The 22,806-nt window shown below is 44.7% G+C and overlaps 1 protein-coding gene across 8 annotated transcripts in view; it reads left to right on the forward strand.

Annotated features, from left to right (window-relative positions):
* ALDH3A2 (aldehyde dehydrogenase 3 family member A2) overlaps nucleotides 1-22,806 on the forward strand; it is a 325,020-nt gene that overhangs the window by 160,243 nt on the left and 141,971 nt on the right. For all 8 annotated transcript variants that reach the window (XM_069226358.1, XM_069226364.1, XM_069226365.1 and 5 more), the window contains 2 exons: nucleotides 11,416-11,533; nucleotides 17,881-18,022. In XM_069226358.1, coding sequence (XP_069082459.1) covers nucleotides 11,416-11,533; nucleotides 17,881-18,022 — 260 coding nt within the window. The remainder of the gene's footprint in view (nucleotides 1-11,415; nucleotides 11,534-17,880; nucleotides 18,023-22,806) is intronic.

The following is a 22,806-nucleotide window of genomic DNA, read 5'->3' on the forward strand; positions in this document are numbered from 1 at the left end:
ATATAGGTGTATTTTCGATTGAATGAAGGTTCAGTGACTAAGGTGGGGACATTATGGAAAGCATTTGAGGCTTACATACATTGTATACGTATATCTAAAAGTGCAGGTATTCTTAAGTTGTTTTAAATGCAACTAAAATTGCTCAACAAAGAAAGCAAAACATCTAGAAGGGGAATAGGAACATACAAAAGAGCTAAATACATTGGCCTAGATTCAGAACAGTTCAGGGAGATACTGTTCAGAGAGGTTTCATACTTATGAAGAGTGAGATTGGCCAGGTAGTGTGCTAACATGGATTGTAAGAACACATAAGGAGGATATACAGATGGAATCTGAGCTCACAGCAAAAGTAGCTATTCTAGAAACCTTTCAAATCTGTTAAAGATATTTTTATATCTCACTCTTTGGCTGTACTGCAGATGAAATAGTAAAATATTTGCATAACATAGCATTGGCTTGGGTGCAGGGAGAGGTCTCTGAGCTCCTTAACTCACCAATTAATTACAGTGGATGATGTAATGCTAGCAATGGAGACGCTAGTTAATGGCAACGTTCCAGGTAATGATGGCTGTCCTGTTGAATATTTCATGTAGTTCTCTGACATATTGGCCCTTAAGCTACTATAGGTCCATGAGGTGATTAGAGATGGTATACTTCCCCCTTAGATGTTTAAGCAATGATCGCAGTACTGCCAAAGCCAAATTGCGATCATAGTCAGTGTCCTTTATACAAAACATTGTTATTACTAAATGTTAACAATAAAATTCTGGCTAAGATCCTGGTGCAACAATTGCAATCCCGAAAAAAATTGGTCCTCGTGGAGCTATTTGGATTTATTCCCAAGAGGTCAACTGCATTTAACTTCGGCACATTGATGGCTAGCTTACATAGGTGGTCCCCAAAATATCGGCATCTCCAATATTATGAGATGTGGAGAAGGCTTTTGATGCATTAGAGTCGAAGTACACGCACAAGCGTATGGGATCACATTGTTATATATGCAGACAGTGGCACCTGTGAAAGTGAACTGTGTTTAAGCTGAATGTTTTTTCATAGATAGATGCACCCTTCAGAGCTGCCCACTTTTACCCCTGATTTTTTTGCCCTTTGCATTGAACTGCTGGTGTACTAGTTGCAAGAATTTCATCCACATATGGGAATCTGTGTTAAATGTGGAACACAGCTAGTGCCATTCTATGCAAACGGTATTATATATCCAAAATCCAGAGAAAAATATAGTCCCTATACTTGGAGATATCATCTGTTTTGGTGGATATTCTGCCATGCAGACCCATTGTGAAAAGTCTGATATGTTTCCGCTAATAGATAAAACTAGCCCCTGGGCAGCGGAATATCTTCTTCGGTGGAAACCAGATATGGTGGAATACCTAGAGGTCAGTGTTACTATAGAGATGACTCCGCTGATGAGGAAGAATTTTGGGGTGGTTCTAGAGGATACCCGAGTACAAGTAGGTAGATGGATCAAGCTTCCATTGTCAGTAGCTGGCCTAATATCATTAATTAAATTGGTGATACTACTGAAACTCCTAGATCTATTTCTGAATGCCCCCGTGTACTTTTCTCAAGAATTTTTTAAACAACTCTGGCACCTGTTCAAATTGGCTTGGAGAGGTAAACAACACCAAATCAAATGGGAAGTTTTTATTAAACCAATTCATAAAGATGGATTATCAGTACCAGCCCCATATTTATATTACCTCATATTTCAGAAACAACATGCTTGTTATTGGTTTCTAGAGATGTTAAGACAAGTACATTTACAGGTTGAATGAATGCTGACTGGACCACACTCTCAACGATGGTGTGGACACCTAAAATGTATCATAATGAAGTTGATGTGGTAGCTACTACAGAGGTGCATGGTGGAAAATAGCAAAATATATGGGGCTGGATGTGATGTACTCTACTCTTCTGCATATTACACATAATCCACTCCTAGCCCCCGATGGGACACTCATCCCAAACAGTGTTTGAGAAGCTGACTCTTATGATGGGAGACTTATTTCTAGAAGTAACTTTATTGAGCCTTCAGGAATTCAAAAGAAAAGGAGGAGGGCAGCACAGTGGTCTTATATTACCGCCTCAGACAAGAGGCTTGCACAGATTTCCCTGACTTCTCCCAACTGAGCTGGTAACTCTAACAAAATTTATACTGAGGGGAAAACATTATTTTGTATGTTTAATGAAATAATCGCCACAGGGATGGCTCAGGACTATGTTGATAAGTTGGGATAGCATGAGGAGATCCATTATAGAGAAAGATTTGCATTTCAGTATTGCCCAGTTAAAGATATGCCATTTACCTATAAGCACAATATCCTACATTTTAAATCTTACACAGTCCATACCATATCCCGGAACATATAGCCAAATTTACCCCAAACTCTATCATCAAGTGTAAGAAATACAATGCTATCAATTTTGCTTTCTTGTGCACATTGCATGTTCTGCCTTGTCATGGCTAACTACTGATTAAAACTGTTTCAGATACTGTCCAAAATTGTTTGCGTGAAAATACAATTTTCTCCTAAAGTGGTGCTGTCTGCTGTTACTAAGGAGTTTCCATGTGAGATTTGTAGGTAGTGATGAACTGGATGAGTTCAAGGGCTCCCACTGAGAATAAATGGTTAAACGATATGGAATATTACAATACAGTGATGGAGGACTATGGTGCATTGATACACCAGAATGTACACCTAAAAGATACATGGGAGCCATATAGAAGTCACAAGCAATGTAAAGATGCTGATATAACAGACAATGAGGTGTGACATTGTTATACCTGGGGATATATAAAGGGGAGGCACATGAGATACAAAGCCAAGTATTCAATGGATTATTATTGATATGTATTGTAAATTATATGATATATGGTGCCGTTGTGATATTGGTATGTGATTGAACTATCTACAATATTGATAGCAGTAATGATGGTTACTTTAATGTATTTTGATAATGTAATTAAAAGTTAACCACAAATAATACTTAGCATAGCGCTTAGAAGAAATAGCTTTAGAGTTTAAGGATATCAGGCGTGTTAGAATGTTACTGGTCTGGCCTATGCGAGAGCTATTGCCTTTCTCAGTATGTTATAGCCATGTTGTACAGCATCATGGCTGCTGTACAGCATGGGTGAAAGTAAAGGTAAAAAAGAGCTTTGAAGTGGTTAGCACTAACCACGTCAAATCACTTTTTTCCTTTACTTTTAGACATACTGCACATCAGCCTAGGAGCTGTATAACAATCATTTCGCAGGTGAGACCTTTGCCTTTGCCAATTTTAACACATGGCAGGGAGTGCATTGATCCACTGCACCAGAGCCTTCCAAATCTGCGACCTTGTACTGCACAACCGCCTCCAAGTGTGTTGTAATAGTCACAGTAATAGTGCTCTCTCTAGTTCCATGGTAATTCATCCTGCATTTACAGACTTGTTTGGAGAAGATGCGAATGGTTGGGACTTGTTGGTATGCGGCCGTTTCCAGCCCCAGTGCTACATCCCAAAAGGGTGCATGTGTAGTACATTTACTGCCACTTGCCTCTCTGTGCAGCTGGATGTTCTTTAGATTTTTGCTTCAGCAGGCAGGTCGCTCCCCGCTCTGCCCTCCGCGCCACCTCCACTTCCTTTTTCCTAGTCCATTTTCCTGCTGCTGCATCCCCTGTGGCTCCTCCCACCTCCCCCTCCTCCTCACCGTCTCTTTCCTCCTCGTTGTCCTTTTTCCTTGTTTTTCCCCGCCGCTGTGTCCCCTGCGGCCCCTCCCCCCTCCTCACAGTCTCTTTTCTCCTCATTGCCCTTTTTCCTTGTTTTTCCCCGCCGCTGCGTCCCCTGCGGCCCCTCCCGCCTCTCCCCTCCTCACCGTCTCTTCTCCTCGTTGTCCTTTTTCCTTGTTTTTCCCCGCCGCTGCGTCCCCTGCATCCCCTCCCGCCTCCTCCTCACTGTCTCTTTTCTCCTAGTTGTCCTTTTCCCGTCCCCTGCGGCCCCACCCCCCAGCCCTCTCATTCGTCGAGCCCTCCCTCCTCCCAGCTGCCACTCCCACCCTCCCCTACTCTTATGGCAGGCGCGGTAGCAGGGAGCAACGTTTGACCCTGCTTCTGCAGGCAGGTCGCTCCCCGCTCCGCCATCCGCACAACCTCCACTTCCTTTTTCCTAGTCCATTTTCCCGCTGCTGCGTCCCCTGCGGCCCCTCCTGCCCCCCTCCTCTTCACCGTCTCTTTCCTCCTCGTTGTCCTTTTTCCTTGTTTTTCCCCGCCACTGCATCTCCTGCGGCCCCTCCCGCCGCCCCCCCTCCTCCTCACCGTCTCTTTTCTTCTCATTGTCCTTTTTCCTTGTTTTTCCCCGCCGATGCGGCCCCTCCCGCCTCCCCCCCACTGTCTCTTTACTCCTCGTTGTCCTTTTTCCTTGTTTTTCCCTGCCGCTGCATTCCCTGCGGGCCCTCCTGGCTCCCCCCCCTTCCTCCTCACCCTCTCTTTTCTCCTTGTTGTCCTTTTTCCTTGTTTCTCCCCGCCGCTGCGTCCCCTGCGGCCCCAGCCCTCTCATTCATCAATCCCTCCCTCTTCCCAGCTGCCACTCCCACCCTCCCCTACTCTTATGGCAGCCGCAGCTGTGTTCAGGATTCTCTGGAGTTTGCGTTTGTGTGTGGTGCCGGCATAGAGGGCATTACCGTAGTCCAGTCTTCTGCTGAGTGCGTGGGTGACTGTCTTCCTGGTTTCTGGGGGAATCCATTTGAAGGATTTTTTTTTAGAGTGCGGAGTGTGTGGAAGCAGGAGGAGGTTAGAGCATTGATTTGCTATGTCATGGAGAGGGAGGGGTCTAGGATGATGCCACGGTTGTGTGCGTGGTTTGCGGGGGTGAGTGCGGGACCTAGAGTGGTGGGCCACCAGGAGTCGTCCCATGTGGTTTTGTTGGGGCCGAAGATTATGATCTTGGTTTTGTTTGATTTGAGCTTGAGGTTGTTAGTGGTCATCCAGTTGGCGGTGTCGAGGAGAGCAGCGTGTAGGTTGGTTTTGGCAGTGGTGGGGTTGCGGGTGAGGGAGAGGATGAGTTGGGTGTCATCTGCATAGGAGAGGATAGTGATTCTGTGTGATCGGAGGATGTTGGCTAGGGGGCTCATGTAAATGTTGAAGAGTGTGGGGCTGAGGGAGGACCCTTGGGGGACTCCGCAGGTGATCTTGGTAGTGTTGGAGTGGAAGGGTGGAAGGTGGACTCTCTGGGTCCTGTCGGTGAGAAAGGAGGTGAGCCAGTCTAATAATTTGTGGCGAATTCCTATGTTGTGGAGAAGTGTGCGGAATGTGTGGTGGCAGACGGGGTCAAAGGCTGCGTAGAGGTCTAGGAGGATGAGTGCGACGGTCTCACCTTTGTAGACTTTGGTCCTGATGTAGTCAGTGCGTGCGATGAGGGCAGTTTCCATGCTGTGGTTCTTGTGGAACCCGGATTGTGAGGGGTCAAGAGCGTTGTTTGCTTTGAGGAAGTGGGATAGGCGGGCGTTGACTAATTTCTCTGCAACCTTGGCTGGGAAAGGGAGGAGGGAGATGGGGTGGTAGTTGGAGAGGATCTCCGGGTCGGCTTGTTTTTCGCGTGCTTCCAGGGGTCTGGGTAGGTGGCGGAGTCGAAAGAGGAGTTAATTATGTTGTAGAGTAAGGGGGCGATGGTTGGGCTGGCTTTGTTGTATATGCGATGTGGGCAGGGGTCGGAGGGGGAACCGGAGTGGATGGAGTTCATGTTTTTTTCGGTTTCTTCGTGTGTGGTGGGGGTCCAGGTGGAGAGTGTGGTGGGGGGGGGTCATGCATGGGGGTTGGGTGGGTGAGGGGTGTGTGTGGTGGGCGTGTGTGGTATGAAGCTGTTTTGGATGTCCAGGATTTTGTGGAGGAAGTGGTTGGAAACGGCGTCACATAGGGGCTGTGTGTGTGCAGGGTCTATGTTGCTGGCTTTGAGGGAGGTAGTGTGATCTTGTAGGTTTTCTAAGTGAAAGTTGAAATCACTGAGGAGGATGTAGTCTGTGGATGTGAGGGCGTGCGAGCTGATGCTGTCGGTGATGGTGTCGCAGAAGGCGGGGCGTGGTCCTGGTGGTCTGTAGATAAGTGTACCTCTAAGGGTGGAGTTGCTGTGAATGTGGATTAGGAAGTGCATGTGTTCAGTGTTGTCGATAGTGTCTTGGGAGCTGGTGGTGACTTTGATGGTGTCTCTGTGTAGGATGGCGATGCCACCACCTGGCCTGTTGAGGCGGTCTTTGCGTTGGAGTTTTTATCTCTTGGGGGTGGCGATGGCTATATCGGGTTCTGAGGAGGGGTTGGACCAGGTTTCCATGAGGAAGGCGATGTCAGGTGAGTGTGATGAGCTCACAGAGTTCTGTGGCATGTTTGTGCAGGGAGCGGGTGTTGAGGAGCAGGCAGTTGAGGTGGTTGTGGTGGGTGGCGTTGGTGTGGTGCGTGAGAGTGTTGTTGCGGGGTGTGTTCTGGTTGTGGGCTGGTGTGCGGCGGGGTTGGTTGGTGGGGGCAGGGCGGGTGAGTCTTGCGTTGGGGGTGTTGTGTCTGAGGGTAGCATCGCTATGGTTGGTGTGTGGTGTGAGGGATGAGGAGCAGGAGAAGTGAAAGGTGTGGCAGGTGAATGGGCCATGAGTGTGTGTGGGGCTAGATGGGGTGCATGTGGGGAGGGGGCCTGGGTTGAGATAGTGGGGGGTGAGGGGGGAGTACGTGTGTCTGAGAGGGCCAGGGGGACTGGCGCTGGGCACGGTCTTGGCGCAGACGGACTTGTCCTTGGCCTCCCCCGCCAAGAACGAATCTCACCACACCTCAAATCCCTTCACTGGCTCCCCATAGACAAGAAAATCACATTCAAGATCCTCATCCACGCACACAAATCCCTCCAAGGCACCACCCCAACCTATCTCAACGAAAGAGTGAACTTCCACACGCAACCTCCGATCGTCCGACCTCGCCCTAGCCACAGTCCCCTGCATCCAACGCACCACCACAGGAGGCAGGTCCTTCTCCTACCTCGCCCCCAAAACCTGGAACTCCCTCCCAACCGACCTTCGCAAAACCAAAGACCTCCTGGTCTTCAGAAAGAATCTCAAGACATGGTTGTTCGCTCAGTGACTCTTCATTCCCCCCCCCCAGCACCTTGAGACCCTCACGGGTGAGTAGCGCGCTCTACACATTTTTTTGATTGATTGATTGATTGATTTGATTGAAGTGGAGCCTGAAAAACAGCTTGTTACACCTGCTCCCAGAGCTCACCAGAATGACACTGATGGAGCTGCTGATTACCACCATGCCTGCAGGCTGGGGGAACTGAGCCTTTTGATAAAGGCGCTCGGTTGCAAATCAGGCAGGTTTACAAACATTGAGGCAAATTGGAAAGCCGACCACAGAGAGAATTGGCACAACTCGTTCTGCAAAAAAAATAGACCCAAAACAAGCCCACTCCTAACAAAGTGAGGAGGACCATTTCAGTGAGCTGTAGCTGCATGAGCACGCTGTTCAGATAGACAGAAACAATCAATCACTGAAATCTTTCTGATGTGTTTGCTTTGTCTGCTTCCAGTGTCTCTCTTGGGATATGTTAGATGTTTGTGCCTTGCATGGAAAAGCTTTACTTATCCACATGACTGTCATGCACCACTTCTAAGAAGTTGTGTAAGTGATGCTTGGAATTGACAGAGCGAAGCAAGACGGCGTGGATTGCCTGATGAATCCAGCAAAAGCATAAAAGCATCCTATAAGTAACCTGATGCGACAATCGGATGATATGAAAATGGGGGTTTTGGGGTGGGAGAGTGGGGAGGTTTAGCAGGTAGCGAAAAGCAACACAAAAAAAGAAAAAAAGTACCTAAATCAAAGGGCCATATGTATCAAAGGGTTTTACCTATTCTGTTTCTATGGGGAAAATGTGTTCGTACATATTGCCCAAAGTGTGATCATTAGAAGGACGACAATCACAATAAAACAATTGGAACTTTGTCCAAGAGCCAGCCAACGCAACAGGAAGTCAAGCTGCCCAATTGTGAGGCAGAAAATACGAGTGGCAAAAAAGCCAACGAATGGTAAGCCATGGTAGGTCCCTTTTGGTAAACAATAGTCTCCAAAGTGAGAGCGGATGTGCAAGCAGCGCATGCGCTGTCGTAGGCAAGAGACATTATGCATAAGCCAGTTTTAGAAAAAGACCGTCTATGAATTGGGTTCTATGAAATGGTAACTACTGTTCATACCGAAAATGTCCATTAAACTGCTTGGATGAAATGTTTTCTCAGTAATGGTATTCCATTAAATGGTTTTTCTATGAAATCATATACAGCCAATGCTATTGTGATGCTGGTATGTGATCGAACAGTGTACAATGTTGATAAAGTTATGATTTAATGTAGTTTGATTTAAAACGTAAATAAAAATTAAACACAATGAAAACTTAGCATAGCTCCTAGAAGAAATAGCTTGAGGGTTTTAGGATAAAATCAGCTAAGTAACCATGTTAGAAAGTTTCTTGTTGTTTCAGTTTTCCCTGACATGTCTTGCTGCATTACTTCTCATATTCTCTATGGTTACCATTCATATTTTGTACGCTAGGTTAGGATTTTAAAATAAACGTTTGAAAATACAAACTTGTATGCCTTTCTTGAATGTGTTATTGACTAAACAGGGTTTGGCGTTCCAGTCTGCCCCTGAACTCATCTTGTGAGATTGATCGTATCCAGGAAACACTAACTACACTGTATTGCTCAGAGGGTTGTGGTTCGGTTGCAGTCCATCTGAATTTCGAATTCGTATTGGCAAATTGACTAGTGGATAGAAATCCAACCTACCCCCCGCACCCCCACCCCCACCCCCACTAGAACGTATCAACAATAAGGGGGAACTAAAGCAAAAGCCCATAGGCATATCAGTTGTGACAGCGCATAGATGTTCACCTCCCTTTTGCAGAAAAGGGTTTCAGAGCAAGGATTACCATTTATTTAAACCTCTAGTGGAAGAAGAAATAGCACACTACACAATTATACCTTGTTTTGTAGAGTGTTTCCTACTGTAGATGTCCTGCCTCCATAATACTGCCAAACATAGGTCTTAGTAGTATCACACAATTTAATAGTAATCAGTTTATCAAACTCAAAGGAAAGCAAGGGCAGTGGTGACTCTGCTGAGTTTCGACCATGTGACTGTATGACAATGCGTTCTTCACTCACTGAGCCATATTTCTGGCTTAACTCGATCCCTTTTCTAACTCTGACGCTGTGAAAAAACAGAAGGCCTAGGTAACCTTGAAGTACAACACTGTACATGGTGTCACAGTGAGGGATTATGCTGTACGTTAAACACTATTCTAGGTCTGTGTTCCTTTCAATATTATAGAAATTGCATTGCCAAATTATGAGGCTGTTGGGCAGAACTATGAGAGATCCACTAGGTATGTAGTTAGGATTACCCTTTATGGGGCCAAACAATGATATGCTCTTTTCTTCAGTAAGAGGTTGCCCGAGTCACCACCTTTATAGTCACTGGGCTTGGCCGGTGCTAGCCGTGCACTTGCCTCAGCCAGAGCAGGTGGGCTTTGGCAGTCTGGAAGGGCCTTGTAAAGGGAATACTGGTTTCCAAACCTTCAGATTTCCTGCATTTTGGAAATTGCTTTCTGTGCATAATTGACTACAAGGTGGCATAAGCCAGCATGAGGCGTCCAAGGTGTTGCAAAAAGTAATTTTTCAAATTTGAGATGTTACTCTAAAAATTGAGTTAAAATACTAGTGATTATTATATAAATAAATGTAGTCTGGATTGTGGATTCCCTGGCTTCCCAAGAGGTATAGGAGCCGTGAAAGCCTCCTTCCTTGGCATAAAGACAAGATGTATATTCCTGTATTTCAGCATTCAGTTCAAACCACCAGTGCTAATTTTCTTGTGTTTTAGTTGCGTTTACAGACTGCCCCACTAAGCCTTCTACATAGACATCAGATGACAAAATTGTGCTGCAAGATACATACTTCCTATATTTGATTGGTATCAAATAGATACTCTCACTGATCTGGCAGCCAGTGACCCTCCGAATCCTGCTCCGTTGCACATGACAGCCAACACAGAGTAGGGGCAGTATTTCTGAAGCAAAAGCTGTGCTGCTGCCTTCTCAGGAGAGTTCATTCCAAAACTAACTTGTTTACTGAACCCTGCTTAGAAGGATTGTCCTTATCAGTAAAATGTGTCAACTTCTTGAATTTCCTACCAGCAAATATTTGAGGAATAGGGAAACATCTCTTTTTCTGGAGGGCTTATTAACATTTGACTGTTCCCTCCCTGCACTTAAGCTGTTTCTGCTTGCTAGATGACAAATAGCCAATGATCCTTATCACTCTCAGCATATAGAAACACTGCTGAGGTGAGATTTTCTCGCAGCTGTTCAACCAAATAGCAAAATTGCGCTGCGACTATTACACAGACATGTGGCAACATGTGCACCAAGACATAATAGCACATCAAGGGCTTGCTTGCACAGCATAGATACACTTCTCCATCCATAAACTAGCTGCAGTTTCTACGTCATCTTCTCATCTCCTTCGAACATTATTCCTGCTTAGCTGCAGTACTAAGGTTGTCAGGACTCATAGGAGCACATATCTGACTGTCACCCACCATAACCAGTGCTCGAACACTCAGTCTCTCATGCAGTGACTGTCAAGGATAACTTGATTACAGAAGAATGTGTTGTTGGTAGGGGAAAAAGGGCAAGGCTTTTGCATAACCGAGTGGTGGTCTGCCATTCTAACCCTATTTCCTCCCCATCATAAACTTCGTACCCTCATCGCTAAGTGAAATAGAGCGGAAGCAGCAAGCCCTTGCCTTTATAGCAAAGCTGCAGGTGTGGATGATACGAGTCCTCCTGGTTGTACTGCCAGTTTCAGTTCATGGCGGTTTGTCTATTGTTAATGAAAGCAAATGTGTTTAGGCAGTGGTTCATTTTGCTCTTTTGAAGCAACTGATAACTTACCATTATCCTGTCCAAAGTCGTGCTGACCCTCTTGAAGTATTCGTCTGAGGGTTGATCTGTGAAGCATTTCTGCCAATCAGCACTAGATACTTCACAAAAATGTTAAATTTAACTAAGTTATCCGTAACTGTTTTTGATAATTGATTTCACACGGCAGACTGTATGTTGTTGTAAATAAATAGGATTGGAAAGGGTGTCCCCAAACAACAGGAAAGGTGAATGGTGTTTTCTCTGCTAACCTTTGTTGACAGTTAATGGTCTCATTTAACTGTGGATGCTGTTCTGAAGTCCATAGTTTCAGGAGTAACTTTAATAAGTAACCGAAGCTTGTTAGCAGTTTAATTTTATATGGTTTCTCAAGATGGTTAATTTACTGGAAATTTGTTGCTTTTGTTGTTAAATGGGTTTTGTTTGTTTCTTTGTTTTAAGGCGGATTACCTGGGGCAAATATGCCAACTGTGGACAGACATGCATTGCCCCAGACTACATCCTTTGTGACCCATCCTTGCAGGGAAGAATAGTGGAAAAGATTAAAGAAACCTTAAAGGTAAGACACGTGTTTCTTTTACAGAACTCTGCTTTTGACTAAGGTTGTAAGCATCCTTGTTCCCTTGGGTTGTGGATGTAATGCTGCTTATTTTAAAACTTTAAAAGCCAGTTTTGCTTTCCCTTGTGTTTCTTGTGGGAATTTATAAATATGATTTTAATATCTGGGCTTGAAATGTTTTTTTTTCTCCTGAATATAAACTTCAGCACATGAGATTTTCTGGATAATAACGCTGAGCACTTCAGTCTGACAGAACCATATATTCAGCTTTTATTCTTGTCAACTCATTGTGAAGCTCATGCATCTTTTCTCATTATGCTAGTCTGCTTTCGTGGTGGTATCCTTCTTAGTACACAGAACAGTTGTCAGCATGGTACTGGCATTCATTTGTGATGGACTGATGTATTGGTTTCAGCCTACCAACTGTTTGAAATCTTTTTTCCTAACAAGCGTATATCTAGCTGTAATAGTTTTAGCACTTACGAGTAAGCAATTGCCGGTAGTTCAGACCTTGGCACTAAGGTGCACTGCTTTTTAATTTTTTTTATTTCAGCACACTAGAACTGTGGAATCATTGAGCTCCTTACCCATCTTGTTGTATATTGCAGCCGCTAACTTTTCCCTTTGAGCTTTGGTTACTTCGTTCTCCAAAACATAGCAAAGCATAGCAAACTTGAGGCTTATGAGGGAGAATACCCCTCAAAAGTTCTTTCTTCAAAACATAGCAAAACATAGCAAACTAACTACAAGCTGTGTCTTCTGTCATATTGTTTTGCCCATATTACTACGTCCCCTGCATAGTCAGAACCTCGGGGTAGGCTTCATAGAAAGTGAGACCTTTGGCATTCTGAATCCTTTGCCTGTTCTTTGAGTATGTAAATAGTCAGTCTGCACAACATTAATCAGCCATCTGGTGCCGACAGAATATATTTGCTAATTCTGTGTTTAGTCTTAATGTCTTGCACACTCTTACCATGCCTCTCCTTCCTTTGACCTTCCTCTTTCGTCATGTGAACTGATGAACTTTTCTGGTGTCCACCCACCCTCATTCTTTCTTCTGCTCTTAAAGTAAGCAGCAGGAAATATTACCCTGTATCAAGTAATCAGAGGCATGATACTTATATCTTACAACTCAGATAGGGTCCTCTGACAACAGCAGAGTCTGGTGGGATAACCCTTGACTCAGTGTCCTCAATTGAATTGAAATGTTCTCATAAATTCTAGAAAATGTTTCATTCAGTGTTGGAATCAGAGTCCAGGATTATGCTAGTTCACCACCAGAGAATCAATTCCTTCTACCTGCTGAAGGTAGACTCTGCAGACCAGTCAGCTATTTTCATGATCTTTTCCCGTCTGCCTCCATAACAAAGTCTTAAGGTGCTGTTGCCCCTAGCTGAATGAGGTCCAAAAACAGATGTTGATCTCAACTTACAACATAGCCCACTCTACCTATTTAGTAATAAATGGACGCAGAAACTGCTTCAAAGGGCTTTCTACTGGGAATCAAATGTTGATCACCTCCCTGCTGAGTGGAATCCCGTTAGCTTATTCTCATATGACTTAAGGCACCAAACCACACACAGTTTCAGACTGTTGTCAAACTTTGAGGAAGAGACCATGTGGGTATCTGACTAGGTCAGTCTGGCTGTGGTAAGAATTGCCCCCACCAGGGTTTCCAGGCTCCCAGAGATATCAAGGGCTCTGACATCTGCAAACTTTTACGGGAGATAAGTTCTAGAATTATAGCCAGTATGGCTGAAATCTCCTTCCCAGGAAGGAAATAGTTATTGGGTCCAGACAGAAAGTTTGAAAACTGCATTGACGTTCTAGATTGTAGAATACCTGGAACCTTGAGGCTTATAAGTGAGAATACCCCTCAAAAGTTTGCAAACCAGAAAGTATTTACTAGCCTGCATTACCCCTAAAGGGGGTCAGTGTCCCACAGAAGTGGTGGATTTAAAGGTTTTGAGAAACCAGTAGGCCAGCCCTGCAGTGGTCCTGCTCAGTCACCATATTCAGTATATGGAAAAGGTCACCCACATGGGATCCAAATTTTGCCCTATATACTAATTTAACCTTCCTAGAATGTGTGTCCTAAAAGGCCTGCTAAAAGGGTCCTGAGCCTGTTAGAAATGCCTGGGATTGTCCAACCTCTAAGCCATGAGTTGACAGACCTTGTGAGACCAGCTGGTGAGTTTGTGTGCTTGAGGGTGCCTCAGGTCTTCAGGAAAAAGTAGGATAAGGATTAGAAAATCTGAAGAAAGTTGTACAAGAACTAGAGACCATACTTGAACTCTCCAAACGGGTGTTACCAGCACCAGATTCATCCTCTGCCTCCTCAACTGGGTTGCCATCATTGTGATCTTCACAAAGGAGGGAAAGGTGTAATCAGTCCGCCCCCTCCACTCCAGTCCGGAAAGAAAGTGTCCACTGCCAGAGCGCCTGGATCCAGGCACCACCTGTATTTTCCCTACAATTGATGATTGAGGCTGGATGCAAATATATCTGCCTTGCATGGGCCCTAACATGCCATCAGTTCCTGGAAGACCCCTGATCTATCATCCAGTCACTGGAGAGTACCAGGTGTCTGAAGCTTCTGTCTGCAACCACATTCTGGCCAGGCAGCTAGTGGCAGATTCTGTGACCAGATTTAACAAATTTCCAAAGATTACACTGCAATTCCAGACTTAATGTTATCCAGCCACCACTGGATTTTCAACCTGGCTTCCATGGACAGGAGCTCAAATCAGAGTACGCCAAGCCTTTGCGGAGATGGAAAGCCTTCAAACTCTGATAAGCCTGCTGATGAAATGCACCTGAGAAAATCTCCTGAATTGATGATGACAGGAGACTTGCTGTTCTCACCAGGTTGTATAATTATATACTTTCCAAGAAAAGGATTTCCTCAGCTCCTTCCGGATAATGATCCCTTTCTTCTTTGGAAGATGAAGAGATGCAGGCACGTTTATAACAGACCTCAGAAGCAACATGGACTGACTGGGTGTCCGATCTGGCTTTTCACTGTTTATAATTAAATATAGGTTCTGTAAAAGACCCACTGCCAGGTTCAAGTAATTCCTGGAACTGGTCCATAAGATAGATAACTAGCCGAAGGCCTCTGGACCTGAATATCTCTACTGCAGGATTGAGAAGCTTGGTGAAGCGCCAATGCACTGATGAAAGTCCAGACAAAAGAAAGGAGGACTCAAAAATTTGGCCCCACCAGCAGAAGTGAAGAAAGTGACTGTGAGAGGGATTGATTGGTTCTGACTGATATGCATCTTTCAGATCCAGGCAGGTCATCCAGTCGTTCTATAGAAGAATGTAACAAAGTAGGTGTCTGTCCTCTGTTTTGAAGGGTCTGTTGACCAACCAACGTTTGAGCTTATGAAGGTGGATCCTGGAACACTACATTTTCCCTTTCTTCTCTTCCTGGAAATAGTTCCTCATAAACCCCCAGCAGTGAAGGGTCAAAGGAATCACAACCCCTTTTGGTTTTCAAAATTTCTTGTCTATCAAAGACTGATTTTGGGACAAGTGGCGTGGACACTGGTGATGGTATTGCTTTTGGCAGCATTAGAACTCTATTTAAAACCCAGGCATCCCTTGTAATAGTTTTCCTGACTGGGTAAAAAGCTTGCCAATCTTCTCCCATGCCTTATACGTGAAGAAGGGATACAACTCACCTGAGGAGTCTCCAGGGACATTGCTGGCTCTGCTCAAACTACTGCGGGCAAGGCTGTGCTTCCCTCTGGAGGGAAAGAAATCTCAACTTGGAAAGAAATCTCTGATCTTGGAAGCATCCTGGAACTGAGGTGAATTCTTGATGGTTTGAGGGAAAATTGGAAGGTGAGCATCCCTTTTCACGACCTGCCGCAGCAAAAACCTTAGGGCTGAAGTCCTTGTTAATGGAGGCTTGGGCCTTGTCCAACACTGAGAAAGCAGAGGCAAGCATCCCAAGCTCCGTCAAGAAGGGATCCCTGAAAAGATCCCCATTAGCCATATGGCAGATGTCCAGGGTAACAAACGTGCCCCGCTTCAGGTCCAAGAGTGTCAGCGCTCCGTTGACCAGACACAACTAGTAATGTAGAGAAAACATCTGACCCGTTGGGCCCAATCTGTCTGGATTTCCAGAGAGATAAGCTTCCTCGAGGCCTTGGCCTCTTTGGTCATATCAAGGATTTTTCAAAATGCCCACTAAAAGCTTACCTTAGCAGGCCCTCCAGGGCTTGTTACTATCCCCCTTCAAGCCTTTTACACATTTAGACAGAAAAGTCACAATTTTTCTGTCGATCTCTGGTGTGAGAGCGACCTTACGCTCCAGCGAGAGAGGGCGTGGTCACTCAGCCCTATCTTTCTTGAACCTCTTTGTTCAGGGGTTTGTGGATAGTCTGTGCCACATATTAGGACATCCTCTCTGAAGGGCACCACTCTGAGGACATAGAATGGTAAAGGTCTTCTAGTTCCAACATGTCAAAGCGGATGGGCCTGGCTGGGGGTAGGGTTCAGATCTTTGGGCCCAAGGCCCCTGCAGATGGGTGGCAGGGATTACATGGGCGCAGATTTTCATCCTTAGCTGTTAAGTGTCTGATCCCATGTCACTCTTTAGATCCTCGGAGGAGGAGGAAGTTCCACATCTGCTGCCAAAGGAAAGGTTCTTGTCTTGGGTTATGGGCACATTTTAGAAGGGCCTCTCTGAGGTGTTCAGTGCAACTGAGATAATAGTGTCATCTGTCTTGTGCTTAGCCTTACTCTCCTTGGTTCCCCTGGCAACTTGTTTCCCTGAGCTTCAAGGGCATCCCTAGGCCTCAATGGATTACACCCGCACTTCCAAGGTAGTGGTTGGGGTGTGTTGCCACCAGGATCAGAAGTTGCTTTCCCAGGGGTTGGAGTGCCTTGGAGACCGCATTCTTAATGGAGGAGTCTAGCATGCCAGGTAAGACCTCTTCCTTTAAGAGGAACTCCTAAAAATAGGCCTAATCTAGTGAGGATTGGGTTTGGGGGTACATAGGAGACTGGACAGCCATATCATAAATATGCATGATTCTCACCCAGACTGAGCCTGCAGAGGCGCACTGAGCTCAAGAGTGAGCAGAACAGCAAGTATGGGAAAAGTACTAATAGCTCTCGGCAGAATTTGACTACTGAAGCAGGTGAAGTACTAAGGGAGCTGAGACCTGAACAAGTACTCCCAACTGGAAACTCTATTCTATGGTAACATGGGAAGAGCCATTTGCCTATAGCGTCCTCTAGGGAGTGGGGTAACTACGCACCAAAGTAGAGATTTGTATCTCTCAAAGACAACGCACTGGAGCCTTGAACTGCTCTCATCTAGCGTCCCTCTGGGAGTCAGAAGATCACACTACCACTGAGCAAATGCTGCTGATGTGGTTGAGAAGTCTGGGCCGAGAGCAGAATTGATGAGAAACATGCGAGCACTGTCATTTAAACACAGCACAACCAAGCCAAATTGTGCAGCGAGGCACTTAAATATTGCTGAGCAAGATGAAAAGACAAAGGCCAAGGGAATGTTCTTTTCTGCAAATCAATTTAAATGTGAGCATTGTATGATGCTGAGACAAATAATTTAGAGCTGTGAACATAATCTTAGCCTCCAATTGTGACATAGAATTAAATTTGTTACTTTTAGGCTTCTGTCAACGAAAATTCTTCATTGTGCTAGGAGTATTTCTACTGTTCTGTGTTGTATCATGTTTTGATGAGATAGATTCTATTTTTCTTAGTGCTTTTCCCAGAACACCCCGAAGCCCCCAATATGCTTTGCCTATAATGTTCGCACCGGGTGCGATATCACTCTGGGACACTGTGGGACACTGTGGGACACTGTGCGATCCATTGTGCCTTCACCTGAAGTTCATTTGACTGGAAACACATTACTTGTTTTTACTGTTAAAAACAAGAATGAAGAGGGTAAGGTCAGTGGACCCCTGTCCCTTTAGCAACACAAGGAGAGCAGAAAATGTTTCTACACACCACCACCAGCGAGGCTACAGTCTGTTAACCCAGAGGCCCTCCCGAACAAATACCACTTAACCCGCACTAGTCCCTGCTGATATTTACACCAAGACTTGGGAAAAGATCCTGGATCTCGTCCTATCTTTTTAGGACACATAGTTGTTCTCCTTTCTGGGCACCAAAACTTGAAATGGCTGAATTTAGATGCTGGGATACAGTCTGCAATGAGAGGTCCTGGACCTCCGGTATCCCTATATCTAAATCTGGTCAAATCCTAATGAGGGTATAAGATGAAAAGACCGCCATCCTCCCAGTGTTGTAGCATCCTCAATGTTCTTGTTGCTAAGTAACTATTTTTTTCATATCATAAGGAGTTTTATGGAGAAGACATAAAGAAATCCCCAGATTACGAAAGGATTATCAACAAACGTCACTTCAATCGGCTGATGGGTTTGCTGAACGGACAGAAAATCGCATATGGGGGGCAGAATGATGAATCTACTCGATTCATAGGTATGTATTGTACAGTATATTTAGTGTTTGCTTCTATTCTAGGCTTCTAAACAATTATTGAGTCAAGATCTGTCAATATGCTTTTTATAATTAGTCTGTACTGTATGACACAAGATAACAGTACCATGTTGTTAGACCTGTCCGCTCTTGGCTTGTCTTTTTGACTTCTGACCTGTTTTTACCTTGTGCTAAATTAGTTTTTTTGCTGGCTTTAGGACTGTGGTCACTTTACCACTGCTGACCAGTGCTAAAGTGCAAGTGCTCTCTGTCTAAATTATATTGGGGATTGGTTTCTCAATGTCTGCATAGTTGATTTACTAGAAAGTCCCTAACATAGTGCACCATGTGGGCCCAGTGCCTGTAAATCAAATGCTACTAGTTGGCTTGCAGCACTGATGGTGCCACCCACATGAGTAGCCGTGTAAACATGTCACGGGCCTGCCATTGCAGTGCCTGTGTGTGCAGTTTTAAACTGCCATGCCGACCTGGCAAATGCAAATGTAAGTCACCCCTAAGGTAGGCCCAAGGCAGCCCCATGGGCAGGGCGCCGTGTATTTAGAAGGTAGGACATGTGCTTGTGTGTGTTCAGTGTCCTGATAGTTAAACACTGCTAAGTTTGTTTTTCACTGTTGCCAGGCCTATCTCTCCCATTCGGCAACATGGGGATTGCCTTGAAATATCTTTTAACTGTAATTTCCCAGTGGGAGCAGATAGAGATGTGGCGTTTGGGGTCTCTGAACTCACAATTTGAAAAGCCATTGTTTTGCGAAGTTGGTTTTTAAATTGTAAGTTTGAACATTTCTGCCTGTCTGCTGAATACATGCCTGGGTCAGGATGACAGTTGGGCTGTTTGTGAACTCAGCCTAGACAGTCACACAAAGGGAGCGGAGGTGTGCCCTGCATATCCTGATAGGTCTTCCTGGGTAGAATAGTGGGAGGAGCTGAGACACTTGAATAGGGCTGTGCCTGTCCTCACAATAAGCAATCTCCAACCGCCTGGAGTGTGTCTGGGCCCAGGGCCGGAAAGGCAAGGTGTTGTGCACTACAAAGACTTTTTTCTTTGAAGTTTGCCTAGTTCAGAGGCTGAAATGGGTATAAGTATTGGATCTTTGACCCCTGAAAGATAGAATCCTTCTGGACTGAGGACATTCTGCCAGGAAGAAGAGCTAGATGCTGTAGTAGGGACTGCCACGCTGCCTGTTGCTTTGTTGTGCTGGCCTGCTGCTTTTCTCCTGGGAGTGAAAGGACTAGACTTTGCTTTCTGCATCCTGCTTCCAAAGGATCTCTAAGGGCTAGGTCTGAGCTTGCCTCCTATTAGAAGTCTCAGGGACATCAAAGACTTCATCTACCAGCACCTGGGCTCTCTTGCTGAGCTTCGTGTCTTGCGAAGTGGTGCCCAATTCAGTTCCTGGGTCCTTGGGAGTGAGGTTTGGTGTAACCCAAAAGAAACAAGTACATCCACTCCAGACGACTTCAGAACCGGCACCGCTGTCTGACTCCGCACCGCTGCCTGCACTGCAGCCGTGGTCCCCAATGAGTGCAACGACTGATGCTACAGGTCCTAAGCTGGCACAGCGCCTTTGAACTTCTGCCACAGCGTGAGTCCTGAGTGCCGTGTACCGACGTCCATGACCTCCTACTCCGCTGCAGCACTTTTGCCCTTGTGGTGTGATCGAGACACCTTCAATTCGAGGCATCTTGACCTTCTGGATTCATCGACCCTGCAGGATCGTAAGGAACAGACGCCGTATCACCTCACCCACAACTGTACGGAAACAACGGTACACTGGCTCCAGGGACACCTCACCTCCCCGACTCCATGCAAATATTTTACACATTGTCTCTTAGATAAGCGTGACTGCTCGTGCCATGCTACCAAGTGGCTAAGCAGGTGTTGTCTTAGTTGTGTGACTCTCTTACCCTGAGTAGAGTGATAGTCACTACTTGGACAGTGTGCATACCACTGTCAACTTGAGACCCCATTTCTAAAACATGTTGTGAAGGAACTTTTCAAAAATGTTTCTCTTGCTCCAGCACTAACTGAAAGATATGCTAAGTTTGATGTCCATTGTACTCCCTCACACTATATACATTAAGGGCTATATTGTTGATTTCTTACACATATACTCTTAAGTTAGATTTAATTCGGACTGCTTGTTCCTCCTATGATTTCAGTGGGTTTGTACTTAAATGTTTATAATCTATGCAAAAGCAGATTCCCATCAGGATGGGAACAAACAGAAGTGGATCAATGTGTTGGCATAGTTGGTTTCTCAGATTCATGAATACAGTTCCAGCAGAGAGCAAGAAGGGTTCTAAATCTGAACAATATGAAGAAGATCCCACACTGGAAACATAACATGTTGTAATGATCATGCTTTGCAACATAAATCAGGCATTTTTTCAGGTCTGGATGCGCACCTGTAATTCTGTCTGCGTTTTCTGCTGTCCAATGTATGGTTGGCTGTTTTCAGAAGCCACACACTGAAATATGTGATAGACAAATGCCCTTGAGAAGATGCCATTTCTAAGAGGAAAAAGCCAAAGGCATTTAAAAGCCCTTGCTGAACAAAGATGTCAGAGGATTGAAGAGAATCAGGAACACACCCTCCAATCATACTTAGGTGTTTAAATAGTAAAAGATCAGGAAAAGGAAATTAAATCAACCACCACATACTATGAAGCATAATGAATTAGGACAGCCATGGTGAAAAGGGAAAACAAAGGAGAATGAAAACGTGAAGTGGACTAGCTGCAGAGTTTCCTTAAAAGGCAGCTGCAAACCCTCTGACAGGTGAGTTCCACATTGGAGCTCAAGATAGAAGTTAGCAGTAGCCCAGGAGCACAAGAGGAACAGGCTCAGATGAGAATCTCTCCCAGTCTGCAGCCGCGGGTTCGAGCGGTATCTTTTGAGACCCAGGTACCCCAGGACCTGGTTAAGAATCTGTGGCACAGTAGTTATAGATTATCATGCCCAGCATTATCGTTTAATTTATTAGTGTAGAATATTATTTTTAGGTGATTCTCCAGGTTTGCCTGTGCTTTGGTACAGAGGAATGGGAAAAAATCCAAACTCTGCGTCTGGTGTAATTGTTGGTTCCTTTCATGGACCAACTCTTAGTTTGTAATTAGTATTTGCCACAGTCATTAATGTTGGATTATCTGCGTCATGTAGTCTGAGACTATAAAGGGATAAAAGCTAGAGTGGTACTAAGGAAGAATTCTTCTAGGAACCAGAATAATTTAGGACACCTATAACTGGAAAGTATATATTAGCAGTGAGAACTCTGAAATTTATGAACACTGAACTCAATGTAAAGATCAATGTTACCGGGGCTTGAGTCACCACAAAGAGTCAGAGGGGTGCTGTTATCAACTTCTGAACTGAAGAAGCAAAGGACACTTAGGAAACCTAAACAAGGGTTACAGGGAATCGACCTTCAACCTGTCATTCCTCACCTACAAAGTTTTCTCTCTCCACTGTCTCAATCTCGTGTGCTGACTGCAAATACCCATTGGTTGGAATGTTAGAAGTAATGACAAACTGACCACAGAAATAAGCTTGAAGAGAAAACAAGGCAAAACATAATGTTCCTGTAAAATATTCATCATAGCTTCGTTCACTCAAAGATTCTGTTTGACAGCAGTAAAAAAAAAAATATATGTAGCAAAAGGGGTACAACCTATGCTTGAAATATTGGAAGAGAAGGCTCTCTTGACTATGCATGATACCACCAAGTCCTGTATATATTTTCTAGCGCTCTCCCCAGAACTACATTCATTAGGCATTCATTAGAAGTATCATAACACAATTAAACTCCGTCAAAGAAATTAAATTTGCAGAGTGGCACTTCACCTTTTAGGTGATGCTGATTACCGCACTACCTCCCCAGTGCAGGTGTCTGCCATTGGGCGACACTCTGGAGGCACTTAAAGGCTTCTTTGCTGTTCTGCACCAGAGGAGGTCCTTTATTTTATTTTTTAATCAGGCTGCTCTGGAAGAGCTTCCTGATCAGCCTGATTTTTATTTTTATTTTTTCTTTCCCTTGCAATGACTATCAACGCGCAGGGTGAACTGTTGTCATTACAGGAAATTGAAAGTAAAACTAGCTGATGGGCTTGTTAAACTTTGACTGAAACAGTGCTTCGGTTCGTATCTCAGTCACCTGAGCACTGATTCCTTTGGGGGAGAGCTCCTTGATAAGGGGAGAATCTCTCCTTTGCTATCTCTACCCAGTGGATTCCTGCTTGGAGACCGCCATGCTTGTGCTTTCCCAGCACATTTAATTGCCCTAGTCTTTTTGCCGCAACTGGGGGGGAAAATACATAGGTTTCCTTAAGACCCATTTTTCCCTCTTCATATTTAATTATATTAATGACCCATTGCTGAATTTGGAATTTTGTTTACTTTTCAGAAATCTATAGTTTTCCAGAATCACCCATGGGTTTCACACTTGTTTCTAGCAAAAACTGGAAGTAGTTTGAGACACAAAAAAATAGTGGTAATTGTTTTTGTTTGTTTGTTCAGCTCTGCATGGCTCTAAAAGCTGAGAAGATGGTGATTTTAGCACAGCAAACAGTTCGGTGATACCATTTGTTGGGAAAACAATGTTTATCTGTAGCACTTTATTCCTATTTTTCACAAGAACGTTTTTAGTCCCCCTCCAGGAGAACCTACAAACCCTGGGTACCTTTAGAATCCCCTGGATGTTGGCAAAAAGGATGCATTTTTGGCATGGTTATATTATGTGGAAAAGTAGCGATAGAGCTCAGAGTCTGAACTG

This window comes from Pleurodeles waltl, chromosome 3_1, assembly GCF_031143425.1.
Source record: "Pleurodeles waltl isolate 20211129_DDA chromosome 3_1, aPleWal1.hap1.20221129, whole genome shotgun sequence".
Classification (NCBI taxonomy): Eukaryota; Metazoa; Chordata; class Amphibia; order Caudata; family Salamandridae; genus Pleurodeles; species Pleurodeles waltl.